General features: G+C 27.9%; 1 protein-coding gene across 1 annotated transcript; it reads right to left on the bottom strand.

Moving 5' to 3' along the window:
- Positions 1–4,358: 4,358 nt before the first annotated feature.
- LOC107451708 (Hydroxysteroid dehydrogenase like 2) lies at positions 4,359–23,950 on the bottom strand. Its single transcript, XM_043041324.2, has 8 exons — positions 23,770–23,950; positions 23,300–23,463; positions 21,116–21,329; positions 19,369–19,472; positions 17,480–17,581; positions 11,688–11,876; positions 7,015–7,212; positions 4,359–4,833 (listed from the first exon to the last, which is right to left on the bottom strand). The coding sequence occupies exons 1-8, from the start codon at positions 23,781–23,783 to the stop codon at positions 4,589–4,591; spliced, it is 1,230 nt and encodes a 409-aa protein (XP_042897258.1). The 5' UTR covers positions 23,784–23,950; the 3' UTR covers positions 4,359–4,588.

The raw sequence follows: 23,950 nt of genomic DNA, 5'->3' as shown, positions 1-23,950 counted from the left end.
ATGCTATGTGATTTTCTCTTTTCGAGCCGTCAGTGTAAATTGGATTAAAACCTTCGCAGTTCTTTTCTGTAAAGATTAAATATTTCACAATATGACAGGAAAAGTGTTTTTATGAGGTGATTAAAAATATCCTTTACATGAGGAATTGTAGTGATCCAAGAAGAAGTTGGTTCACTACAATTAAAATAAATCTTCTACGTCTAAGGTAGATAAAAGTTGCTTCATTCTCACCCCAAATGTTGGGATTGTCAATTGTCTGTTATTAAAATGAATAACATGATTTGGCGATGTCATGTTAAAATACATAGGATGGTGAGAGTGACATTTAATATAGAAGTAACAATTCAGTGCTAATTTGTTCCGCCACATTGTGAGAGATGGTTCACTGTGCAAAATATAGGGGAGAGGTACAAAAAGATCCAATCGATATACGTAAGCTTTCGTGATGGTATGGTATCAAGATATCTTTGAAAAGATTTTCTCACAGATCTATATATAATTAAGATATAATCAAGTTTAGAGCGAATTATGCATCGGTAAATTTTTAGCTATGAATTTGCACCATCCCTCCCCTCCCCAAATTGGTATTTGCTAAAATTCTAAATTTATCTTTTTTTCCACAAGCTTGCTTCAGACTTTTCACAAAGAAATTTAAAAGTTAATTTTGAGCCCAAAATTAGGCCAAAGAATTTCGTTTCATTGACAACTGCATATAAATTTCTGGTTCTGGATAAAGACCTCGTTTTTTACAAAAATAACAGCAATATGCTTTTTTTTTTTTGGAGGGGGAGAGTAAAACCATTGTTATCAACTCATTGCAACATTTGATTGACAACATGTTGAAGTTTTCTTTCGATAGTATTCATGTTATAAGATTTACAAGTGATTTGAATGTCGTCGACAAAGAGTCATCCGTCTACATGAAATGGTAATGAAGATAAAATGTCATTAATTTTGATGAAGAAAACTGTGACACTGATGACGCTACCGTGGGAAACTCCTTCCTTTTAGTTAAAGGCATTTGAAAAAAGTACCTAGTATTCATTCGAACATGAAATGCTTAATCAGTTAAAAAATTACTTTGCTTCAATGTGCGAAACTGAACACCTGTTTACTTTCAGCCAAAGAAAAATAAAAATCCACTACCAGCGCACCACACAACACAGAGTCCAACTTAGAGGACAGATAGAACTCCGTCACTTTACCACCAATGCCCAAAAGTCATCCCTGAAACAACCTTTACCCTTAACGAGGTACCCAAGAGGTGACTCCCAGCTTGACCCTAGATAACGTTCAGATACACCAAACAGATAGAGTTTGAGATAAGCCAGTTAATGTATACAGGCCAATATGGACCTCCCGTTTACCTGATGCATGGGACAAAGCAGTACGTAGGAGTAACAAGATGCCCCTCAACTACCAAGATCCCCTTTTCCAGGGACACAGAACTCAATGCACTGTGAATGCATGGTTTCCCATTAGGATCTGATAAAGCAAAGTAGCAACCAAATGAGATGAAAAGCCTTTTCCAGTTAATTTGACAACCATGACACAGGAGAAAACTGATAATAACAAATATAGACGTGCAACAAAATTAATAAATGTGGAAATGCAGCTAAAATAATAAAAGATAATTAAAAGAAAAAAATCGATAATTTTTAAATGCTAACCAGAGTCTTAAAGTAAATGAAATAATGTTCGTTCACTAGGTCAATGTAATTATGTAATTATAAAGTGATTATCGGCAACTCAAAATATGACCATCACAAGAGAAAAATAGAAGAAAGCTCAGGTCCGGCTCAGAGCCTGGGCGCTATACCCGTCACACTAGAGTGTGCCCTGGGAGGAGACTTGCATTATGCTAATATAGTGCTGCTTATGCTGGTACAATATTATGCTAAAAGATAAAAAATACTTTTTTTATAAGTTGGAAATTGTAAAATCTTTGCAAATGCAATAAATGGTAGTGAAGGTTATACATTATACAACTTCTGAAATTAATTTATTCTTCTGCATCTTTCTACTAAAATAAAAAATTCTTCAGTCAAACATTTTAATTAGCACAACCCTTTCTTTCAATATTTTAGTCAAGCAATGTGTTATTACAGTATAAGGTAAAAAAAATTTAATTGACTTCCTAGATAAAATACTAAATACCATGAAACTTCCATCAAACGGACGATCTTTGGTGCCATAAAATTACCTGGTTGCAAGAGTTGTTCATTTAGGGGAAAGGTAGACTAACAACGAAGTTTAATGCCATAAATTGTTTTTAGAATAATTGCTATGACATAAAAAAGATTCAATAATCTACAAAAACTATTTACAGTAATATTTGTTTAAATTTTAAAAAAATAATTTTTTAATACAAAAAATAAATATTAAAACATTGGATAGATATGTATACATAATTCTAGTTGTAGCCACAAAAAAATAAATATGTATTTCCTATTTACTAAGAAATTCAAGTTAGTCATATGATACCAAATAGTCGTTTTTAGTCCTGTGTCACTTCGTCAGACCATTTAATTACTAGGTTTATACTCCCTAACACGTCTCCATCACTTCATAGGAAAGGTGGTAATACCCCCTTGAAAATAAACCTCCCACTATGCACCGAAAAATAAGAAAGCAATGCATACCTGTAAGGCATGCATTGCTCTGAGAGTTGCCATATTTATCATCTATCAAATGTCTAAATAAATGTTTCATTTATATGAACACCTCAATGGCTAGACTTTTGCTCTCTTTTCAAAGCAGCAGTGTTAAATATAGTTTCCCAACTGATAAGTAGAAAAGGAATTTTTAGTGAAGAGAAATTGAGAACATTTAAGACATCATATCAGCTTGTGGGCTATCATAACCAATACCATCTAGATAAAAAGACGCCATTGTCTGAAGCATTTCACAAGAGCAGTATCATTTTCTCTCCTGTCTTTGTAAGGATAAAGGAAGGTGAAAGGAGAATGATTGATTTTTTAATGGTGAAATAGCTTAATATTTTTAGTTGTGGAGCCATAAGCAGAATATTTTCAAATGCTCTGCAACAGGACTTATTAATTTATACAAATGTTCTGCAAGCATTTCACAGCGAAAAAAAGTCAACTTTACGTTAAAATACTATATTTTCATTTATTAAAATACAGGATCATACGAAGATGCACTANTTAATATTTTTAGTTGTGGAGCCATAAGCAGAATATTTTCAAATGCTCTGCAACAGGACTTATTAATTTATACAAATGTTCTGCAAGCATTTCACAGCGAAAAAAAGTCAACTTTACGTTAAAATACTATATTTTCATTTATTAAAATACAGGATCATACGAAGATGCACTACATTATTTTTTAAACCAAGGCAATGTAATTGTAAAGGCATGCTATGGATTACATATTAAAAGATTTTTAAGCGAAAGCAAATTAATTAATAAATATGTTGGGATATTTATTTAATGCAAGACATAATTCTAAAATTGTATAAGCTATTTAGAAATCAATTTCGCTTTTGTCAGGGTATCTGCAACATTTTAGATTTTCAAATTCATGATTTTCCATGACTAGTTCCAAGAATTTTTCATGACTTAAAGAAATTACTATTTTCTCCGACAAAAACGTAACACTAAATTTAAAAAAGCATTATAATAACATTCATTGAAATGATAATTATAACCAAAACTGTTATACTCTGCATCTTCATATTTATAGATTTTAAATTTAAAAAACAGAGTAAAGAAAGAGTTAAGCAATAAAATAGATGGGGAAAAAATAAAAATAAAAATTTTTTGTTGTTTTTTCTGCAGAACTATATTCAAAAGATACTTTTCTTGTTCATCAGAAAAGAAAGAAATGCTCCTTATTTCTCTGTTCTCATTTCGAAATAAATAAAAAAATTCACCAATGATTGGCTTGCTTCAGCTTAAAATTGAAATTGATAAAAAAATAAATAATAAAAATTCTTAAATCATAGAAGTTTAAAACATAATTCGTTTTAGAACAATGTTCTGCTTTTTCCTTCATTTTTTGAAAGAACACCATAATTTTTAATGAACATGATAAAGAAATTTTATATTCTGACTGTGAGTAGTGATTTTGTTAGCAATTCTGACATTTGGAATATGATGAAATTGAGGGGGGATGGGGATTCCATTTTAAAGATTCGGCGACCTAAATCCATGACTTTCCATGATTTCTTTTTAAAAAATAGTAAAAATCATGACATTTCATGACAAATTTTGTTCAATAACGAAATTCATGACTTTCCAGGTACGCGGATACCATGTTTCGTAGAATGCTGTTACTTTTATATCAAGGCAACAAATGCTCATCTGTAATCTAATAAATAATCTAAAAAAACATGCTTTTAAGAAAAATAAAATTTTATTACTGTTTGTTCAAAACTTGCCAAATACAATATAAATTTAAAGTAGAAAAACAATTCATTTACATACAATATTAGAAGACAATTAAAACATCTGTTATGTTAACAATATATTTTAACATATAAAATATCCAAACTTTTACATTTTAATAGTTAAAGATAACATTTAATTAACTTTAACAATTTATAGAGCATAGAAATAAAAACTTTCTATAATTTTGATTTTAAATGTGACATTAACTTTTCCAGCTTCATTGCTAAAGACATATCACCTTTTAATTTTAATTTACCAGACATAAAAGCACTTGTAGGTTTCAATTTACCAGTGAACATATTTACAAAACTTTCAAGATCCAGGATAAGAGTGACATCAGCTTTACCGGATGGTGGGGATCCTTTGCCAACAGATCCAGATCCATTTTTCATGTCAACATACCATTCTTCATTAACTGGACCTGAAATTTAACAAATATACAATAAAGTAATTTAAAAAGATTCTGGATAGTATATTTAGTGTAATTTAATATCGTGGGTTTCTAAACTTGAAACATTTTCATTTTCAATCTTTTAAAAGTCAATCTCAAACTCTTCTAAGGAAGCCAAATTTTCTCTACACTAACAACAGTAAAAAAATTCTTAGACAAAAAAGTTTTAACATGGATTCACCTTGATTGCTCAATGACCAAAGTGTTGAATAAAACATTGATAAGTCATAATATCACTTCTAGTCAATAATTTTTACTGTTTGATCATAATTAAAGAAGATCTATTACATTTTAAATATTTTCTTAATAAGTATTTTAAATCTTAACAATACATTGTTATTAGTTAATATAAAGGGTGGAAGTTAATTAGATTATGAACTGAGATTTTCATTAAACACAGAAACTAAGAAGTAAAAAAAGGGATATAAAATAAAATATATTCAGTCAAAAACACACACTTCTCATATAAAGTAATATAAAATTATGCACAAAAATCCAGTGAAGTGCAGTTTTACCTTTATCACATAGAGTTTTAAGAATATCTTGGAGTAGAGAGTATCTTAATTTTCGAAACCCACAAAATATAAGAAATAAAAAATTTTAAAAGAAAAAACATGCACTTTACTAAATATTTCATTGATATATTGAGAGAAAGAGAGTAAAAATGCCAGTTTTGTATAAAGATCTATACCAGATTATTGAAAGGGAGACAACCTTTTATATTGATTATAAGTAGATAAAGCATTTAATTTACATCAGAAGAAAATCAATGATAACACTGGGAAAAAAGTAGAGGTTAAACATAAANGAAACTTGTTGATGTTTTCCCAAATTGATATACTATCCTAAAGATTTTTTTAACTTTGTCAATCACTAGCTGTGAAGCGGAGCGCTCTTTCTCCAGGATGTCATATATAGAAAACAAATATAGGACAACAATGTCGAACCATCGACTAAATCATTTATCAGTTCTTTCCATAAATTGTGATTTAACGAAGGACTTACAATGTGATGAGCAAATAAAGGAGTTTGCAGCACAAAACTGCAGAAAGGTTGCTTTATAATTTATATAACATAACTGCACATAACCTGTCAATTTCTTTTGCAATAATGTTGTACAGTTGCTGTTTGTATGCACAAATAAAGATAAATAAATACAAAATAAATAAAATTAGTTTATTGTCCTATTTTTTTCTGTATACTTATCTACATCACTATAGAAAACAGTTTTTTTTTTGACAAAAGGGCTATTAGGGCCCCTAAGTAGTTTCAGCCCAGGGCCCCACAAATTCACGATCCGCCCATGCCCCTCATTATAACAGGTAAGTTACACAATAGCAGGGTATTTAGAAACTTTTCATGATCTCTAGGTAAACAGGCAGAATATGACTTAAATGCAAGGTGATCTAAAAAGCAACAGACATTTATAACCTTATCCAGGAATGCCCCAATTAGGAAAATTAAAAATGTAGTAGAGAATGGTAGCAGAAACAAACTGATTTTACAAATGTCATCTAGCAAAATATATTTATAAATTATAGGAAATACATCTAGACGTTAAAACTGGCCAACATAACTAATAAAATTGAAATGAACAATTAAAATTAAAATTTCCAAATGACTTATAGGACATTTAGTAAAATAAATTGGTAAAATATAGAGCAGTAAAAAAAATTTAAATCAGGATCTTTACATATTTCTTAAAAAGTTATTAACTTCACAGTGGAACTAAACATCTGTGGTCATTAGCATCTTCAAAAATATTATCTCTTAATAGAATGTCATTTTACGAATGGCACAGAAATGAAATCCCAATCAATAAAAGTGTTGACTTTGAATTAATATAAAAAAAAGCCTAAATTATTTTTGGTTTGATTAATAGTATCAATAATCCAATAGTAATGTTATGTACACTTTTCTTTAAAGATCATAAATTTGAGTTAATTATTTATTTTATTGAAACATTTTTTAAAATATTGAGAGAAAGAGAGTAAATATGCCAGTTTTGTATAAAGATCTATACCAGATTATTGAAAGGGAGACAACCTTTTATATTGATTATAAGTAGATAAAGCATTTAATTTACATCAGAAGAAAATCAATGATAACACTGGGAAAAAAGTAGAGGTAAAACATTAAACAAAAAAATACCAGTAATTTGAAATGAGTAGACACCAGACGTTTTCTTGACAACTTCTTCATTTAAAACAGATTTTATTTTGTTGAAGACAGTTTCCACAGAGTTATCGGCAGGCTTTTGCTCACCGGACATATATAGTTCATCCAAATTAACAGAAAATGATTTTAAATGCTCCTCTGGAAGAAAAAAATCAGGAGACAACTGTTGAGCTAAAAAATGAAAATAAAAATTTGGTAAATGAAAAAACTTCTTAACAACAACTTATACATAAAGAATAAAATACAGTAGTCAAAAAAATAAGAAGCAGTTGACAAAAATTTGCAAATTTATTAAAATGTTTCATTGTTGAAAACCATTTCTCTATCCAATCAACTATCCAATAATAAAAAAATTTGTTTTGAACAGAAATCATTGTTCTTAAGCTACTTCTTGTCAGCTTAAAAAATTTTCTAAATAGCAAAATAGTTTCTTTTTAGTTATAAGAAAATGGTGTAAAGGAGAAACATTCACACAAAATTCATCATTTACAAATATACCAGAAGAATAAAGTAAATAAAGAAACGCATGCTTTGTCTTGGAAAGTAAACAATGTATGGCTTTTATGAGCACTATTTTTGAAGGAATTTGGGAACCAATGATAAAAATATATAAAAAGCGAAATTCAATTTATGGTGAGTGATATTTGCAATTCAAACCCAGAATTAGGCACTGGTTGATAATGAATCACATTAAAAAAAATAAGATTCAAAATGACTAGTAAATCATCCATTTAAATATTTTTTTTTTTTACCAAGATAAGTAAACAGTAGTTACACAGAAATTACTTCATTACTTTGAAGAACAGTCATTTGAAAAATGATTGGTTAAAAGAAATAAAAAATCATTTGTGATTTTAAATACTGAAATAAGCAAGAGGAGTCAGACAACAAAGCCTAAATTTTACAAAGTACCTCCTGCCGGCAAGAAATCATAAATTACGGGTGTAAATAAACAATAAGAAATGAAAAATTTCTCATTTCTCAATTGAAGAAAAAAAAATTTTGTACAAAATATTGAAAATGTTTAAAACCATGATATGCAAAGTGCTGGATATCAAAATTTCACATTTACATTCAAACATACAATTAATATCTTATTAGTAAATAGACTATTTAGTAAATAATCATGAACTAGAAAATTGTTACAATATTTTGCACATTACATTGATACATTATATTTATATTAATTATTAAATTCAATTTTTGTCTTAGCTAAACCAATTTGTTTTTGGAAGTTATGAATCAAAAATATAACTTATCAATAATTTATTTCTTAATAATTCACAAAAATCAAAATAAAATAAACCAATAATAAGGAAAAAGAAAATGTTCAAATCTGATAAATTAAGTTTTTGATAAGTTATAATTTGAATAACTGTTATAATATTCATTTCAGTAATAGTTTTGTTCAAATAATTATAAATATTTATCTAAATAATTAGAATATGATCATAAACCTCTGGTAGTTTTAGCCTAAAGACCGAGCAATTTTTAACTAAGAGGAGTCAGAGTCAAACAAATTTCATTTTACTCTGGCACCAACTCGATTGTCCTGATTTAACTTTAGAAAATAATTTACCAAGCATGTCTAATTAATCCATAATCGGCTAGTAATAGCAAGTATTATAGTCAAGGTTCTTTAATTTTTAAAGTTCGTCACCATTTCTTAGCTTTAAAATTCAAAATATGTTACGGGTGGGAAGTGAATAAGGACTATTTTTACAAAAAGTTTATCATACTGTTCAAATTCTCAAAATATTACATCATTGGTGTTTTCTCATAAAGCAAAATATTCATTTGCAAATCAGAAAATTTTCAAACTTTAAAATTTAAATAATAGGGTGTTAAAAGTTTTCTGGAAGAAAAAAAAACTAATTTGTTAAATAGGCATTACTCTTACAAAGTCTGTAAGCATATATTTTCTTTTCAAATATGAATTTAAATAGAAATTTTACAACTTTAAATTGAAATAATAGGGTGTTAAAAGTTTGGCACAATTATTTTTCTAGAGGAAAAAAAACTAACTTGTTAAATAGGCATTACTCTTACAAAATCTGTAAGCATACATTTTCTTTTCAAATATGAATTTAAATAGACTTTAAATTTTATATCTTGACAATTATGTCTTGTACAATTAAACCCATATTAACAAAAATGCATGAGAATCTGCAATTCATCAAAATAAGCACAAATTCAGGATATTTTATCAAATTTAAATCAAGCCATGCCATAGTGATCACTCATGAAAGAGAACAAACATTTAATGAAAAACTACAGTTGTATATAAAATCACAAATATAAATAAAGAAAAAAATAGCCTCAAAAATAAATTCAAAAAAAATTAAATTACAAAGTAGGAAAAAAATTCCACAAAAACATTAAAAAATTATTTGGTATAATTAGTCTTTTGCAATAAGATACGAATTTTTTTTTTTTTTAAACAAAACAGCAGTTTTTTTTTTCTTCTTAGAATTTAACTACCTTACTTCAAAACCAGTGTTCCTTTTAAATCTTTAAGTTTCGTTAAAGTATTAATAATTGTATGGTAATGACTTTGCCTTGAAGAAACTCAAAAAAGTAACAAATAAAATTAAGTAATGATTTTGCTGTTTTACTGGGAAAAAAATCAAGGAATAAGGAAAAAAAATCAATTTAATACTATCCTCTTCAAGGCTATCCTTTTTTAAAAAATAGTTTCCTTTGATAAATTATATTTTTTATTGCATTAAATAACAAGCACTGCATTTTGAAACATTACTGTTGTCTATAAAATGCATCTAAAATTGTTACTATTTAAAACCAGTAAGTTAGATTGTGAAAATTTAGCAATATAAGATAATAAAAAAATGCTTGGTATAAACTAAAGTGAAACAAAAAATTAATATTACTCTACATCTCTAACAATTTAATGCAAACTTTAATTTCATGTACTATAAATTAAAAAGAAATAAATATTTTTTCAGTACAAGTTAATGATTTTTAGGAATGGAATGAGAATTAACATGATGGGTGGTGTATTGACCATAACTGTTACCGAAACACAGATCTATACTGCTAACTTAAAAGAAGAAACATAGAGCAAATTTTACAAAATAAATATTTAATGGAAACTACTGTACAATATATAAATAAAAGGTTCCATGTGCAGAAAATTGTTACTACAAATTTGAATTGGCAGTCTTATTTAATATCTATTATACATTAAAGATACACAATTGATCAAAACTTCATTTTACTTTGTTTATTTACACTTAATAGCAAATTTTAGGCAATTGTAACTTATTTCTCAATAGCAGAGACAGACAAAAAAAAATTATTACAAAAAAATATGTATGCATACTATATATTCAAATGGATTAAAAAAGTTTTAAAAACTAAAAGACTTAAACAGTTTCAAACTTCTTACAATAAAAGAGGCTAGCCTTGCTCTTTTTAGCAGATTACTTAAATTCTTAAGCCAGCAAGAATGATAAAGAGTAAGCTCAAGAGCGATACATTTATTTCTAAGATGTTTCTTTTTCAGTAAATTATAAATTGTTTCAGGTACTAGGGTAAACCAACTAGTGAAGGAACATTTCATATATATTGATTAAAAATAAGAATTTGAAAGTTTTTCTTTAGATTGATTGGTAGCATTAACTTACTGCCAAACAATAGAAAGTCATCTAGCAATATTTTGGATTACCTGGTAAAATAGATTTTTCTGGAAAAATTTTGGAATTTGTTATTATCTCTGCAACACCTTCTTTCTTTGAAAAAATTATAAGGTGAGTGTTTGTATTTATATGTTTGAAGTGGAATTAATTGCATATAATAGTTTTATTTTTCTCACTGTGAAAAGGAGAATTCAAAATATAGTTATTGGAGTTACGTTTTATTTTTTAAGCATCATAGCATAATAAAGTACTGAGATAAGGAGGTGTTTATTCACTGGATCACCAAACGAGGAAAAACCAGTGAAGGAACAAGTGTTCCTTTACTGGATTCTTTCTAAGTTAATGAAAATAAAAGATAAACTTTAATTTTCCATATATCTTCCATATCCATATATCTTTAGTGATGTTCTGCATCAAAAGTATGTTAAAAATACGAAAAACAACTTCGAACCAGTAGAACAGGCATGTTCCTTTACTGGGCATTGATTTCCCAGTGAATGAACAGTAAGTGTTAATATGTTGACACTTTAATTTTTAATTCATGATTACAACAAAAAGTTAACATTTTCCAAGTATTTATATGTTATAATTTCAAGAATAGGCTTGTTTTTAAATATTTGTAGGGCTTATAAATTCATAAAGAGCATTAAAAAATAACTAAAATTAAGTGTTCTTTTACTGGGTGTTCATTCACTGGTAAGGGTTGTTCCTTCACTTGGTCTTCTAACTGCTTGTTATTTGAACCTCCAAAACTTTAAAACAATATTATGTAAGTTCTCTGCAACTTTTTTTACATAATTTGCAATTAGTAACAAATATGTTTACACTGTCATTTAACTAAAATTATGAATTTTGAAATTAATATGATTTTTTAAAAGGCAAGCGAAGCTTAAGTGTTTCTTCACTGGTTAGTTTACCCTACACAAAGAGCTGATAATAAATTGACAGCACCAATTTAATTAAAATGCTTAAAAAATATAATATTCTTACTTGGATCAACTGCATATTGATCCAAATCAGTAATTCCCTGGGATTTCAGAACATCTTCATCAATTAGGAATTGACCTGAGTTTCTGTTCATAAACACTGCATATGCAGCATCAGCCATAACATCTGGTTTTCTACAGTTCTTAGTGATATCTTTTCCACCAAGCATTTCCATTGCTGCAGTAGCGATTGCTGAAATACATTTCAAAAGTCAATTTGATAAAAATATTCCTTTGTTTCTGCTTCTATAATGCAAAACTTTATCATAGTAAAAATATATTGATAAAATGAGTAATATGTATGACTGATTTCATATCAAATCAACCAATGGTCTAAATCAGTGTTTCCCAAAGTGTCGGTCGGTCGTAGAAACATTTTGCCAAGTCATGAAAGAAAATTGTAAAAAAAAAAAAAAATTACAGATTATTTTTCTTACATCAGTTAGACAGTACAAACAATTTATAATCGTCGTTGAACAGCCAAACCAGCCACTACAAATGTCCAACTTCGCAGCCTTGTAATTTTGAAACCAATCCAGAATACAAGGGAACTCCTGGATCGAGCATTTGTCTCCGTGGAGGACTTTTTGCTGAAATTAACCTGCACTTTGTTACATGGAGAGGTAAACCTCAAAACCTCTCATGGTAAACCAGACAGCAAGGGGACTCTAACCCATGATTCGTTTGTGTATTGTAATCTTTTGCATAGCTTTATCGAAGGCACATTGTGTTGCTAACGTTGCTAGGTCTTTTCCTTCCCACGCATGCACATTACCTGTTTTCCACATGCTTTAATCTGTGGGCCAAAGTCGCTAAAGCAGTTCTAAACTAGTTCATTTTGTTCCGAGGGGTTATTTTATTCAACAAAAACAGAACACAAATTTGGCTGAGAAACAAATTCATAAAGTTCACCAATTAATGGACATTAATGGACTAATCAGAAGCAAAGCAGCTGTCTGGATAGTGGACTACCCGTGCACGTTTGCCTGCAATTTCGTCATTCAAAATATTGTCATCTCTAGTATGTGCACCGCAAACTCACAGACGTTAAAAGAAGCTGATAAATTGCTGTTTCAATTCAAGAACATGCTTAGGAACTAATAAACAGTTTTAAAGACTACTTTCCAAATATTCCTTCAAATAATATGTGAATTAAACATCTGTTAAAATTGAAAAGGAAGAAATGTTTAATCTTAGTAAATAAGAAGTTGAAAATTTAATAATTTCACACGGATCTGGAAAAAGGGTTTGAAACTGTACCACTAATTAATTTTTTATTGTACTGTCAAAAAGAGTATCCAAGCGTAAGCAATACAGTATACCTGTTCTCAGCCTTGGTGTAGTTAAAAAATGAATATCGAAACAGATTGGATGACAAACTAAATTTGAGAATAAAATTAACATCAGTAACTCCGAATTCGAAATTGTTATGTGATGACAAACATCAACCTTCGCACTAAGAACAAAATATGTGGAAACAAAGTTTACTTATGTTTTAAATGAATAGAATTGCTAATTTTTTAAATACAGTAGGGAACCGATTATCTGGAACGATCAGGACCATCGCTATTCTGGATAACTGATTTTAAAGGTTTTCTGAAGCACTACAAAAAGCCATTTTTTTTATTGTTAAACCCAACTAAAAAATTATAAAAAAATTTTGGAAATAATCTTAAAAAGTAAAAACGATGAAGTAATACACTTATGATTATTTTCAAAATGATGGTAAGGTAAACATCTTCCAAAAAAGAAAGAAAAATCCTAAAATCTTATGAGGAAAAAAAAGATTTCTTTAATAAATAGCGGGAAAATTTATCGAGCTTCGTTCCGGTTTTTTGGTTTTCCGGTTTTCTGATTTCTGGATAACAGGTTCTGTACTGTACTTCTATTTTTCTTACATAATTATTTTGCAATTTTTGTGTATGAAATAAACAATTAATTTGATTCTTATGAAAAAAATAAAATTCATTTTGCAAATAAATGTTTGTTTTTCATAAATTGGGTCACGAAAAACTTTAAAACCTCGTACTGGCTGCGATCAAAAAGGTTTGGGAAACGCTGCTCAAAATGTAGTATTTTGCTTAATTTTGAAACAGAGATAGAACTAGCAGATTAGACAAGTTATAAATTTTTGAAATTTTGAAGATTTTTTTTTTGACAATTTGAAATTTTGACAATTATTTTTTTACAATTTAATAATTTTTAAGTAGCTGCAATTTGAGAACTATTTGATCTTAAACTAACTGAAGAGCTAAACTTTATGACATTTTCTTCAGTTTTTAACAACCTTTTATAAAATATATAATATAAAATTACTTTAAAAAATCATTTTAAAAAAATTTCAATTTTACATTTTAAAAATCTTTAAATTAAAATTTTTAGATATTTCTCTTTCTAAAAAAAAATAATTTGTTTGACTCTCTTTTAATAGAAATTTCAAAATGGCAATTCTTTGGGATCATAATAAAAACATAATAATTTGTAGTTGAACAATGACAAAAAAAAGCTCATAATAGCTCATAATAAAATATTCATTTATTAAACAATCAATAAATAGATGTAAAAGAGGAAGATTTAAAAAAAAAAAAAAAAGGTTTCAAAATATAATTTAAAATTACAAAAGTTTATAATGAAAATGGCTGATAGTAGTTTTCATGTATATATTAATTTTTATTATACTATAAAGTTTTGAGTGGTAAGTAATTTTGAAAAATGGATTTGTGATGGTATAGTTGGCACCATAAAAAGATTTTTAAGTAACACCAGTCTTCAAACTCCATTGGAAAACAAGATTTAACACCTTGTCAATGGAGAACAAAAAAAAATCTACCCTTTGTTACTTTTTTCATGTGACTAATGAAGTAATTGATGTAAGAAGAGAAGTTTTTAAAATTACGATTGGTAAAAACTGTGTAAGTTGTTGCCACTCAAAAGTTTAATGCATTATTTTCCCTCTACAGCTACCAAATCTAAATAAAAACATATTCTATTTTGGACTTTACTGAAACTCATTAAATTAAAATAATTTTTGACATTGCAAATGTTTCTCTTTAAGAAATTGCTGGGTTTGTTGCTAGTGACTCTGGCAATAAATGGTGGCTGACATATGTCCTTTCAGAAGACCATGTAGAAGGAAAAAAAATTTCTTTATCAATAAACCATTACTTTCTTTTACTTATCCACAGAAATCAGATATTTTAAGCATTGCAAAGAACTTTATTTTAAGTAAATTGCATCTAATACAATAAAAGGAAAAAACATACAATGTTCTGAAAAAGGAGATGTTGGAGCAAAATAAATGTTGCATAAAACAAAGAAATGCCCGAGTTAAAATGAAAAAAAAGAAAAATGAAATTTAGTGGTGCATTAGCTCATGATGGGTCAAAACCAATACTGTTCCCCATCCCTTGGACTCTGGTGTGCAGAAGCAGATGATCCAATTGAGTGGTCAGCAAAAGCAGAACCCCCAGTATTTGGTCCTAAAAAAGGTTTGGTACTTAATTTATTGATCCACTAAAGGGACAAAAAGTTGAGTCAACCTTGTTCGGGCCTGCATTAGAGCTAGACATTATAAGCATGCTTTTGAATATTTTTTTTATATTCAATTTCACAAGTATGTTGAACAGAATGTATATTTATTTTTTGATATGATACAATTTTGATGATAATTTGATAAATATCAGTATGAAGTAAGGCACAAGAGCTGTGCAAAAAGAATGAAATAAAAAGCACCTTTTCCAAAATTAATTGGACAAATTTTTTTCACATATTTCTTTTCTATACAAATATATTAATTTTTGAAGTAAATAATTAATTGCTAAATTTGAGATATTTCACAAAATGAATTACATATCTGGACAAATTTAGTTTTTTTGTTAACTGAAGTAAAGCAGTGAAATTAAAAATTATTCTTACAATATATATTACAAAGCTAAACTACAATTTTTTTTATTGTGATCCTAAAAGAATACCAACTACATACAGCACAAATATAGTTATAGAATAATTACATAAACTCCATTTTATTCAAAAAAATTGAAGTTTATTTTTTAAAAATAATTTAGTCATGCTACATATTTAATAAAATGCCATTAAAATTATAAAATGAAAAAATTTAGCTCACTAAATCAAATAGTTCTCAAAACACAATTGTTTAAAACTTTTGAAATTTTAAAAAACTTGTACATTTTTAAAATTTTGAAAAAGTTTAACAGCAAAACTAAAAGTTCAAAAAATATGAAACTTGGTACTTTTTATGTCAGAAATAGGTTTAATTAGCATATTAAAAATCATATAAATCGAAATTGTTAGTCAAATTTTTTTTATTTATTTTGGTTGATTTGATATAGTACCCTCTGTACAAAGAAAGGACTAATATAAACATAAAAGTAACATGCAAGTATATATTGGTTGATAGTGTAATTGGTTGATTACTAACTATAAAAATAACTAAAATAAAGATTTAAAACAAATCTAAGCAATCAGCAAATGTTCAATAATTTACAGCAATTGCCACTGTGGCATTTCATTGCTGCAGTAGCAATTGCAGAAATAAATTTTAATATTCAAGTTGTTAGAAACACATCTCAGAGTCTACAATTATAATTCAAAACATAATCATGCTAAAACATAATAATGGTAAAACTAATAAAACTAATTCATATAAAATTTATATTTAATGCAAAAAATAATTATTAGTTTAAAAAAAGACTGGTAGATAATGAAATTGCTAACCAAGAAAACAACTATATGAAAACTTTAAAAAATACAAATAAACGATCAGAAAAATTACAAAATATAATAACACCATACGAAGAAAAATAGGTTCTTTAAAAAAAAGCTGAGAGTATTATAGTATAACATAGACATTTATTTGGTCTCAAAAATAGGAACAAATATTATATTCATGAAAATCGGATAACATTATAAATCTAAACAGTCAAAAAATAAACAAATCATTATAATGCATTAGAAAAGACTTTTTTTAAATATTATTATTTATTATTAGATCTGCTTTGAAAGACTTATTCAAAGCATACATAGATACATTTTAATTTCATAAGTAGATAAGGTACCGTGGAAATATTGACAAGATAGAATAAACACTTTAATTGTAAATTAATTTACATAATATTTTTAAAAAATTTCACAATATTTTTCTTTATTCAACCAAAAAAAATAATTTTTTATCATTAAACAATCCATCATAATTATATATGTTAATAAAAAGAAAAAGTGGTTTAAAATCTAAATGAGACCACCTAATTTGATTATTCAAAGTTGAAATAGTTTATCACCAGAATGCAGATCACTATGTATTGATGGAAAGGTAATGAAAGAGAAATTTAATTTAAACTATTGCTTGTATGTTTACTCATAAAGAGGATGGTTAAATTCCGGAAAATGATTATAACCTATAATTATGATATAAATTAGAAAAATTTCCTGTTGCTAAATATTCTGCTTGTTTCATATCAACAGCCTTTAGCACTAAATTTTTTGAATCCTTCTGATAAAAAAGTATTCACATTAGGGGTATTAGGTAAGAAATAAAAATAGTATTCAAGCGAACAAAAAACACAAAAGTTATCAAAATTACACTAAGCATTACAGGGAAAAGTGAACTGAAAATAATCAAACCTCATGTTAAAGAAAATAGAGAATTGTTAAATGAGGATTATTAAAAACACTTCTAAGTACAAAGTGAAATAAAATTCCTAATATTTTTATATTCATATGCATTTTCAAATTTTTATCTTTCGAAACAAATATACATCACTTTGAAGACAAATTTACCTGTTTTGGGCCATAAAGCATTTACAGCAATGTTGTCTTCTTTTAACTCTTCAGCCATTCCCAAGACACACATAGACATTCCATACTTGGCCATAGTATAAGCTGAAATTCAAAATAAAAACTTATCCGTGAAAATACTGGGAAACAGTTATTAAAAAAATCTTCACTAGAAATAAATTGTATAACTACTTTTTTCTTAACAATGCAAGAAGCACATCTTAATTTAAAAAAAAAAAAAAAAAAAAGGAAGCAGTGAAATAAACTTTAAATGTTCAATGCTCATTTCGTGTGATACACACACATTATAACTAAACTATTACAGCTGGAAACATTCAAATGGTTGTGGCGCCGTGACTCTGGATGCCAACACATCAATTTCTGTACACAACTAGATATAAATTTTAATCGTAACTAACTAGGATAAAAAGAATAAAGCAGTTTTCTAAACAAAAATCAAGTCTTTAAATTATAAATTAGTAACATGATTATTAAATTAAACATGCTCATTAAAAATCATACAATATAAATGAAGAACTTAGTGAAATAATGATCAAAGAAACAATTTTGAAAATTGTTAAGCAAATTAAACTTTATTTACCATAACTTTATTACCATATAATTACTTTATTACCATAACCATTTATTTTCATATCCCTGTAAATGAAGATACTAAGTGGCAATGTTTGAATGTTTTTGTAGTTAAAAAAAATTACAAGAACATTTGGCAGCAAACACTCTACTAGTAACTTTAAGTCTCTCTGTGGGGAGTGAGTAGTTATCGACCATGTCAACCATCATCTATGAAAAGGTACCTTACCATAGAATTGAGTTAACTTGTCTTATATACTAATGATTTGGAATTATATTTTTGTAGTGGTAGATACACTACAGTACTCTCCCACCAGAATTATATCTGTGAAAGAATTCAATGAACCGATACCACTAGTTGATTCATTGCAGTTTTGTGAGAAACCGGGAGAGCTGTACTAAGATCACTGCACTTTTTGAGTACTGATTGTGAGAGCTGTATTAAGTTCATGGTCATAGTCGTTGCTGCATTGCCTTTAACAGTCGAGTGTATATATTGTATGTTGTGTGTGATTGAGACTGAGATGCAACAGCATGAGGAGGACAATGTCACAGTCACAAGTAGCAAATCAACTGTTCAATGTGGCCATCCATCGAAGTAGACTGTTCACATGGTAGTGAGCGTTTCTGCCAAGGTAGACATGTTCACATTGCATCCGAAGGTCACCAATGTGGGTAGTGTAGTTATAGACAATGTCAAGCCTCATCTATGAAAAGGTTTTCAGCATAGAATCGATTAACATGCCTTTTATCCCAGTGAAGTGGAATTATATTTTTGTATCAGTACATACACTACTAAAGTGCATTTAAGCAAGGAGTACTTTTTTGAAACCAATGTAATAATCCACATTTATTGAAAACATATAGAGATATTTAAACGCAAATTTATAAAAAATTCCATTAAAGCAAAATTTACCAAAAAAGAAAAACAATTGTGTCTACATATAGAAGCAACAGCTTAAAAATTGATTAATAACTATTAAATTGTTATAATAATTGAAAATAATTGTTGTTACCTAATAAAAAAAAGGTCTTACATTTAACTATTATGAAATATTTTTTTTAAAAAATACATTACACAAGAAATTTACCATCAACAATCAGAAGTTTTTTTATGTACTTCAGCCTTACTTTTCCAAATACGAGTGGATTGCTTTTTTAAAATTAAAGGGTGTTTTTTTCCTATCATTTTCCCCTTATGGAGATAAGCACTTTAATATTAGCTTATATTACATGTTATGAAGCTTTTAAACGTAATTTAGCTTCATTAGCGAAAAAATTATTGATTTAATGATTCTTACCTACATGTCGTTTAAACCAGATGGATTCCATCAGCAATGGAGGACTGATATTCAATATATGAGCATTTGATGATTTTTTCAAATGTGGTATACAAAGCTTAGATCTGTAATAAAAAACATTTTTTAAAGAAATAAAAACACTTTAAAAACTTTACATATTTTTTAAGATCTAGTATAATACACATCAAGAGTATTTTAAACAATGTTCGTTCAATTTAGGAAAAAAATCTGCAATAACTAACAACGTTTGTTCAATTTAGGATAAAAATTTGCAATAACTTTTTATGAATACAGCATACAAATATATATGGTATGCACCACTAAAACTGTCATAGCAGCTTGGCTTTTCGGAAATGAGATGTTTGTGAAGATTCATGCATTATTTTGTAAAGAAAATAACAGAAATGAAGCTAAGAAAAGGTGAGTATAATAACATAAGTACCATATATTTCCAAATATAAGACAAGAATTTTTAGAAAATTTTACAAAAACTGCAAACTTTCATGCCTGACTGAGTCACATACTAACTTCTTCACATAGAAATATGAAAGTGCTGTTTATCCAACTCTTGGACTGTGTTCTCATGTTTTTGTAGGAGGAGGCAGTGTCAGCTTCTCACGAATTGATTTATAATCAGATCTACCAATTATCAAAAGTTCCAAGACATCGCCAACAGAAATGTCTTGTCAAGCATCAGCAACAATCAGTATAACAAATCATACATGCATGATATAAAATAAAAGTGAAAGCAGTATGTTTAATATAAAAATTGAAAAATAAAACATTAAAAGGACAAAGGAATAATATTATTTTTTATTCAACTAACTACAAATCCATGCTTTTTTTACCCACAGAGATCTTTACCCATACTTTCTTCTTTTGCCCACAGTGATCTTTACCCATACTTTCTTCTTTTTCCCAGAGTGATCTTCACCCATACTTTCTTCTTTTACCCACAGTTACTACATCTACTAAAACTACAAGAGAAGGTGTATTTCCAAGTGCAGCATGCCTTATTTCTTTTAACAACGGCCTAAATTTTGGGTGAATTTCCAAATTAAAAACATATACTATGTGGCTTATACACAGATGGGCTTATATTCGGAAATATACAGTCTTATTTTTAATCTCTTACTTTGTTTTGAATAATAATTTCCATTATTTTGAAAATTAATTATTTTATTATGATCTGTTATTGTTGGACACTGGTGGCACAACACGTCTCACTCAAAAAGACTGATGTGACATCAAAGTCACAGAGCCTAACTGTAAAATGAGAGACAGGATATTTTTTATTTTTTTCAAATTTTAATATTATTAATGGTAAAAAAAACTGCTAGCAAAAGAAAAACTTTCCATATAAAAAAAAGTTGAAATTAGTCTGGAAAGAGTTAAAAATATTACCTTTAAGAAACAAAGAAAGGTTTTAATTTCCTATCTTTCTCAGAAAAACCAAAATATACAAGAAAAATTCAATTTGAAAATTAAATTTTAGTATTTATAAGGATGAGAAAATTGTTGGGAGAACAATGTAATTTCCAGCTGTTGAAAATAATCAATGGTGAAATGAAAAAAAGAATCCACTGTACATTAAATGCCAAATTACAATTAAAGTTTCCCAAAAATAATTTTTAACAATGAAAAATTGAAACATGATAATCAAAAAGGAATGATAAAAAATATAAACAGCATGAAACATGAACAATAAATACAATACAAAGACATTTTCAATAATAATAAAACATACACTAAGAATGTTCCTCGTGTGTTGATATTGTGCATAAGATCATAACGCTTCATTGGTGTAGCTTCTGTACCAGTTAAATGAATAGCTGATGCATTATTTACTAAAATATCTATGCCACCAAAATTATTAACAGCTGCATCAACGGCATTTTGTACTTGTTCCTCATCTCTGACATCAACAATGCAAGGAAGGCACTTTCCACCAACAGCTTCAACTGAAAAGTAAAAAATATTACTTTCCATGAAAGAGGTTATAATCCATCTATCTAAAGAACTCTTCCTGCAACTAATTCTGGAGTTGTCTATTGCTATTGAAACAAAAAGATAAATAAAATAAAATATTTTTTAGAGTGATAGACCTTAAACACTTCTCACATCGATCCCTGTTGAGTTTTATCTTAAATTTTTGCCTTTTACTCTTATTTGAAATCGAAACCATTATAACCGACAATGTTGCAGACAACTAAAGAGAGGAGTTCTTTAGATGAGAAGACTATACATGTTTCATTACTTTCTTTGCGTAAACATTGTCTTGATTAGTAATAATCAAGAAAATAATTTTTTGATAAATAAAGGAATGTGTAAAACATTGTATATTCTTAAAATATACCTCAAAATGCTTAAGTTTTATGAGAAACCAAGTTTTCCATTTGTAATATATACTTACAATTTTCATATAATTTCTTCCCAACTTTGAGCACAAGTAGTTCATTCTATAAATCAACTGGCCAGAATAAAAATTCACCATTCTTTTAATACAAAAACTAGCAAAATTGATGAAATTTCTCCCAAAATGATAAAGCTTAGGTTATTATTATTATTTCTTTTTAACTTTTAAACTTCAGGAACTCTTTTATAGAGAAAATGTTTGTTTACCTAAACACATTTGATATATATAAGATGTTTCAAAGTTCAAATGTCATATTCAGAGGCAATTAAACAGTGTGCAAACTTTAAAAACATCATAGAATATGGAGTCGCTTACCATGTTAAAAAGAGGTCAGTGCATGTGTTCTATGAATCTAGAGGTAAATCTCATAGTATGGAGTGTCAGTGTTGCTTCAGTAACCCAATAGCATGACAATGAATCATGGACTATGAAATTATGTCAGAGGGTTAAACTTCAAGCAACTCGAGTAATAATTAATCAAAGAAATATCAAGTTTTTTCTGAAGCAATTTTGAAACCTAAATGGACTTTCTAATTTTAACCCTCAACTTAATTTACGACTGATCCCATATTCTATGTAATGTTTTCATTTTCTTCCCAACTCTTATTACGTTTTAAATTTTTCAAACAAATTCTGGAACACTTTGAGCATGGTTGGCTAGAATATGTATATTATGATATTTATATATTAATAAATATCAGATAAATATCAGATAAAATATCCAACCATTAAAAAAAGATTATTTATGGTTCAAAACGCTTTAAATCTATTAGATATCTCATTAGTCTTTTTCATTACTAAAATAAATTAACAATAAAATTATATTTAAAATTGATGAATAGCTATGGCTTTTCGTAATCTTAGAGATGATATGCTATTTCCGATTAAAATCATAAAGCAAATAAAAGTTATGAGAGATCTTCAAATAGATAAATTTGAGGCAAGCTAGCAGAAAAAATTATGCGTAAACAAAACTGACACTGTAAATTTAATTTCTCATTTACTAACTTAGAAAACATTTAACCTCCTGAGTGTTTAGTCTCGAGTTTTTCGGCATTTTAAACTACAAGCTTTCCAAAGCTCAAGAACTAGCATCTGCCCTGTTATTCATAACAAAAACGGCATAACAGCATTTTATCATCAAATTTTGCCCTAAGACTTACTTAACACATAAAGAAAACAATTTATTATTTTTTAAATGTGTTCTTCATATTAACATCCAATTAAGAGAATCACAATTCAGGACGTAAACATTTATTGATACTGCTTAATTAATAATGATAATCGGTGCTAGTAATATTGTATTAATAGACAACAAATATACTAAAATGGGTACTGTGATAGTGCATTTTTATAGCCCCTAATAAAGTATCAATTAATCTAAAATTAATTTTCAAAAAACTTAAAAAAGGGGAATAGTTTACTCAACCAAGAAATAGGGTTTTGCTACGTGTACAGAAATATTAAAAAAATTAAAACACAGATTTTTATTAAATAAGGAAAGTTGCAACTTACTTTCTTTTGCAGCAGTATATATCGTGCCTGGTAACTTAGGATGTGCTGTAGCAGTTTTAGCAGCAATCACAACATTCGCTCCATCACTGGCTGCTTTCAAACCAATGGCTTTTCCTATTCCACGACTACCTCCAGTGATGAATATTGTTTTGCCAGCTAATTTTCTGAAATGTCAAGATTGAAAATTAAAATTTCGATACATTGTAAATCACAAACATTGAATATAAAATACATTGAAACATAGAGGAAAAAAAAAATTTTTTTTTCATTAGATTTTACTAATAATATTTAGTAGAAATTTGGCATCTGACAAAAAGGCGCTTTTTATTATTAGTTCACAACTTTTATAGACTTTTCATAATTTCTTCTAAAACTACGAACTAGTTTTGTTTGATGAAATAAGGATACATTTCCTCATTTCCATATAAAAAATTGCAATTATAATTAGACGAAAGAGTAAATCTTCATACCCAGTATTAATCATTTTTGAAAGCTTTACAGAAGAGATAGTCAGGAAATTTTGTCTTGAAAACTTAAGAGGAAAAAAAGCTAAATCAATAAGATAAGAATATAATCTCCGGTCTACTCACTCCCGGAAAATAAATAAACAAAAAATTGAAGTTGTTTCGAAAAGCTACCGTTGCCAAATAC

Source organism: Parasteatoda tepidariorum, chromosome 7 (genome assembly GCF_043381705.1).
Source record: "Parasteatoda tepidariorum isolate YZ-2023 chromosome 7, CAS_Ptep_4.0, whole genome shotgun sequence".
Taxonomy (NCBI): Eukaryota; Metazoa; Arthropoda; class Arachnida; order Araneae; family Theridiidae; genus Parasteatoda; species Parasteatoda tepidariorum.
The sequence above is the reverse complement of the archived record's forward strand: the minus strand, read 5'-3'. Positions and strand labels throughout refer to the sequence as shown.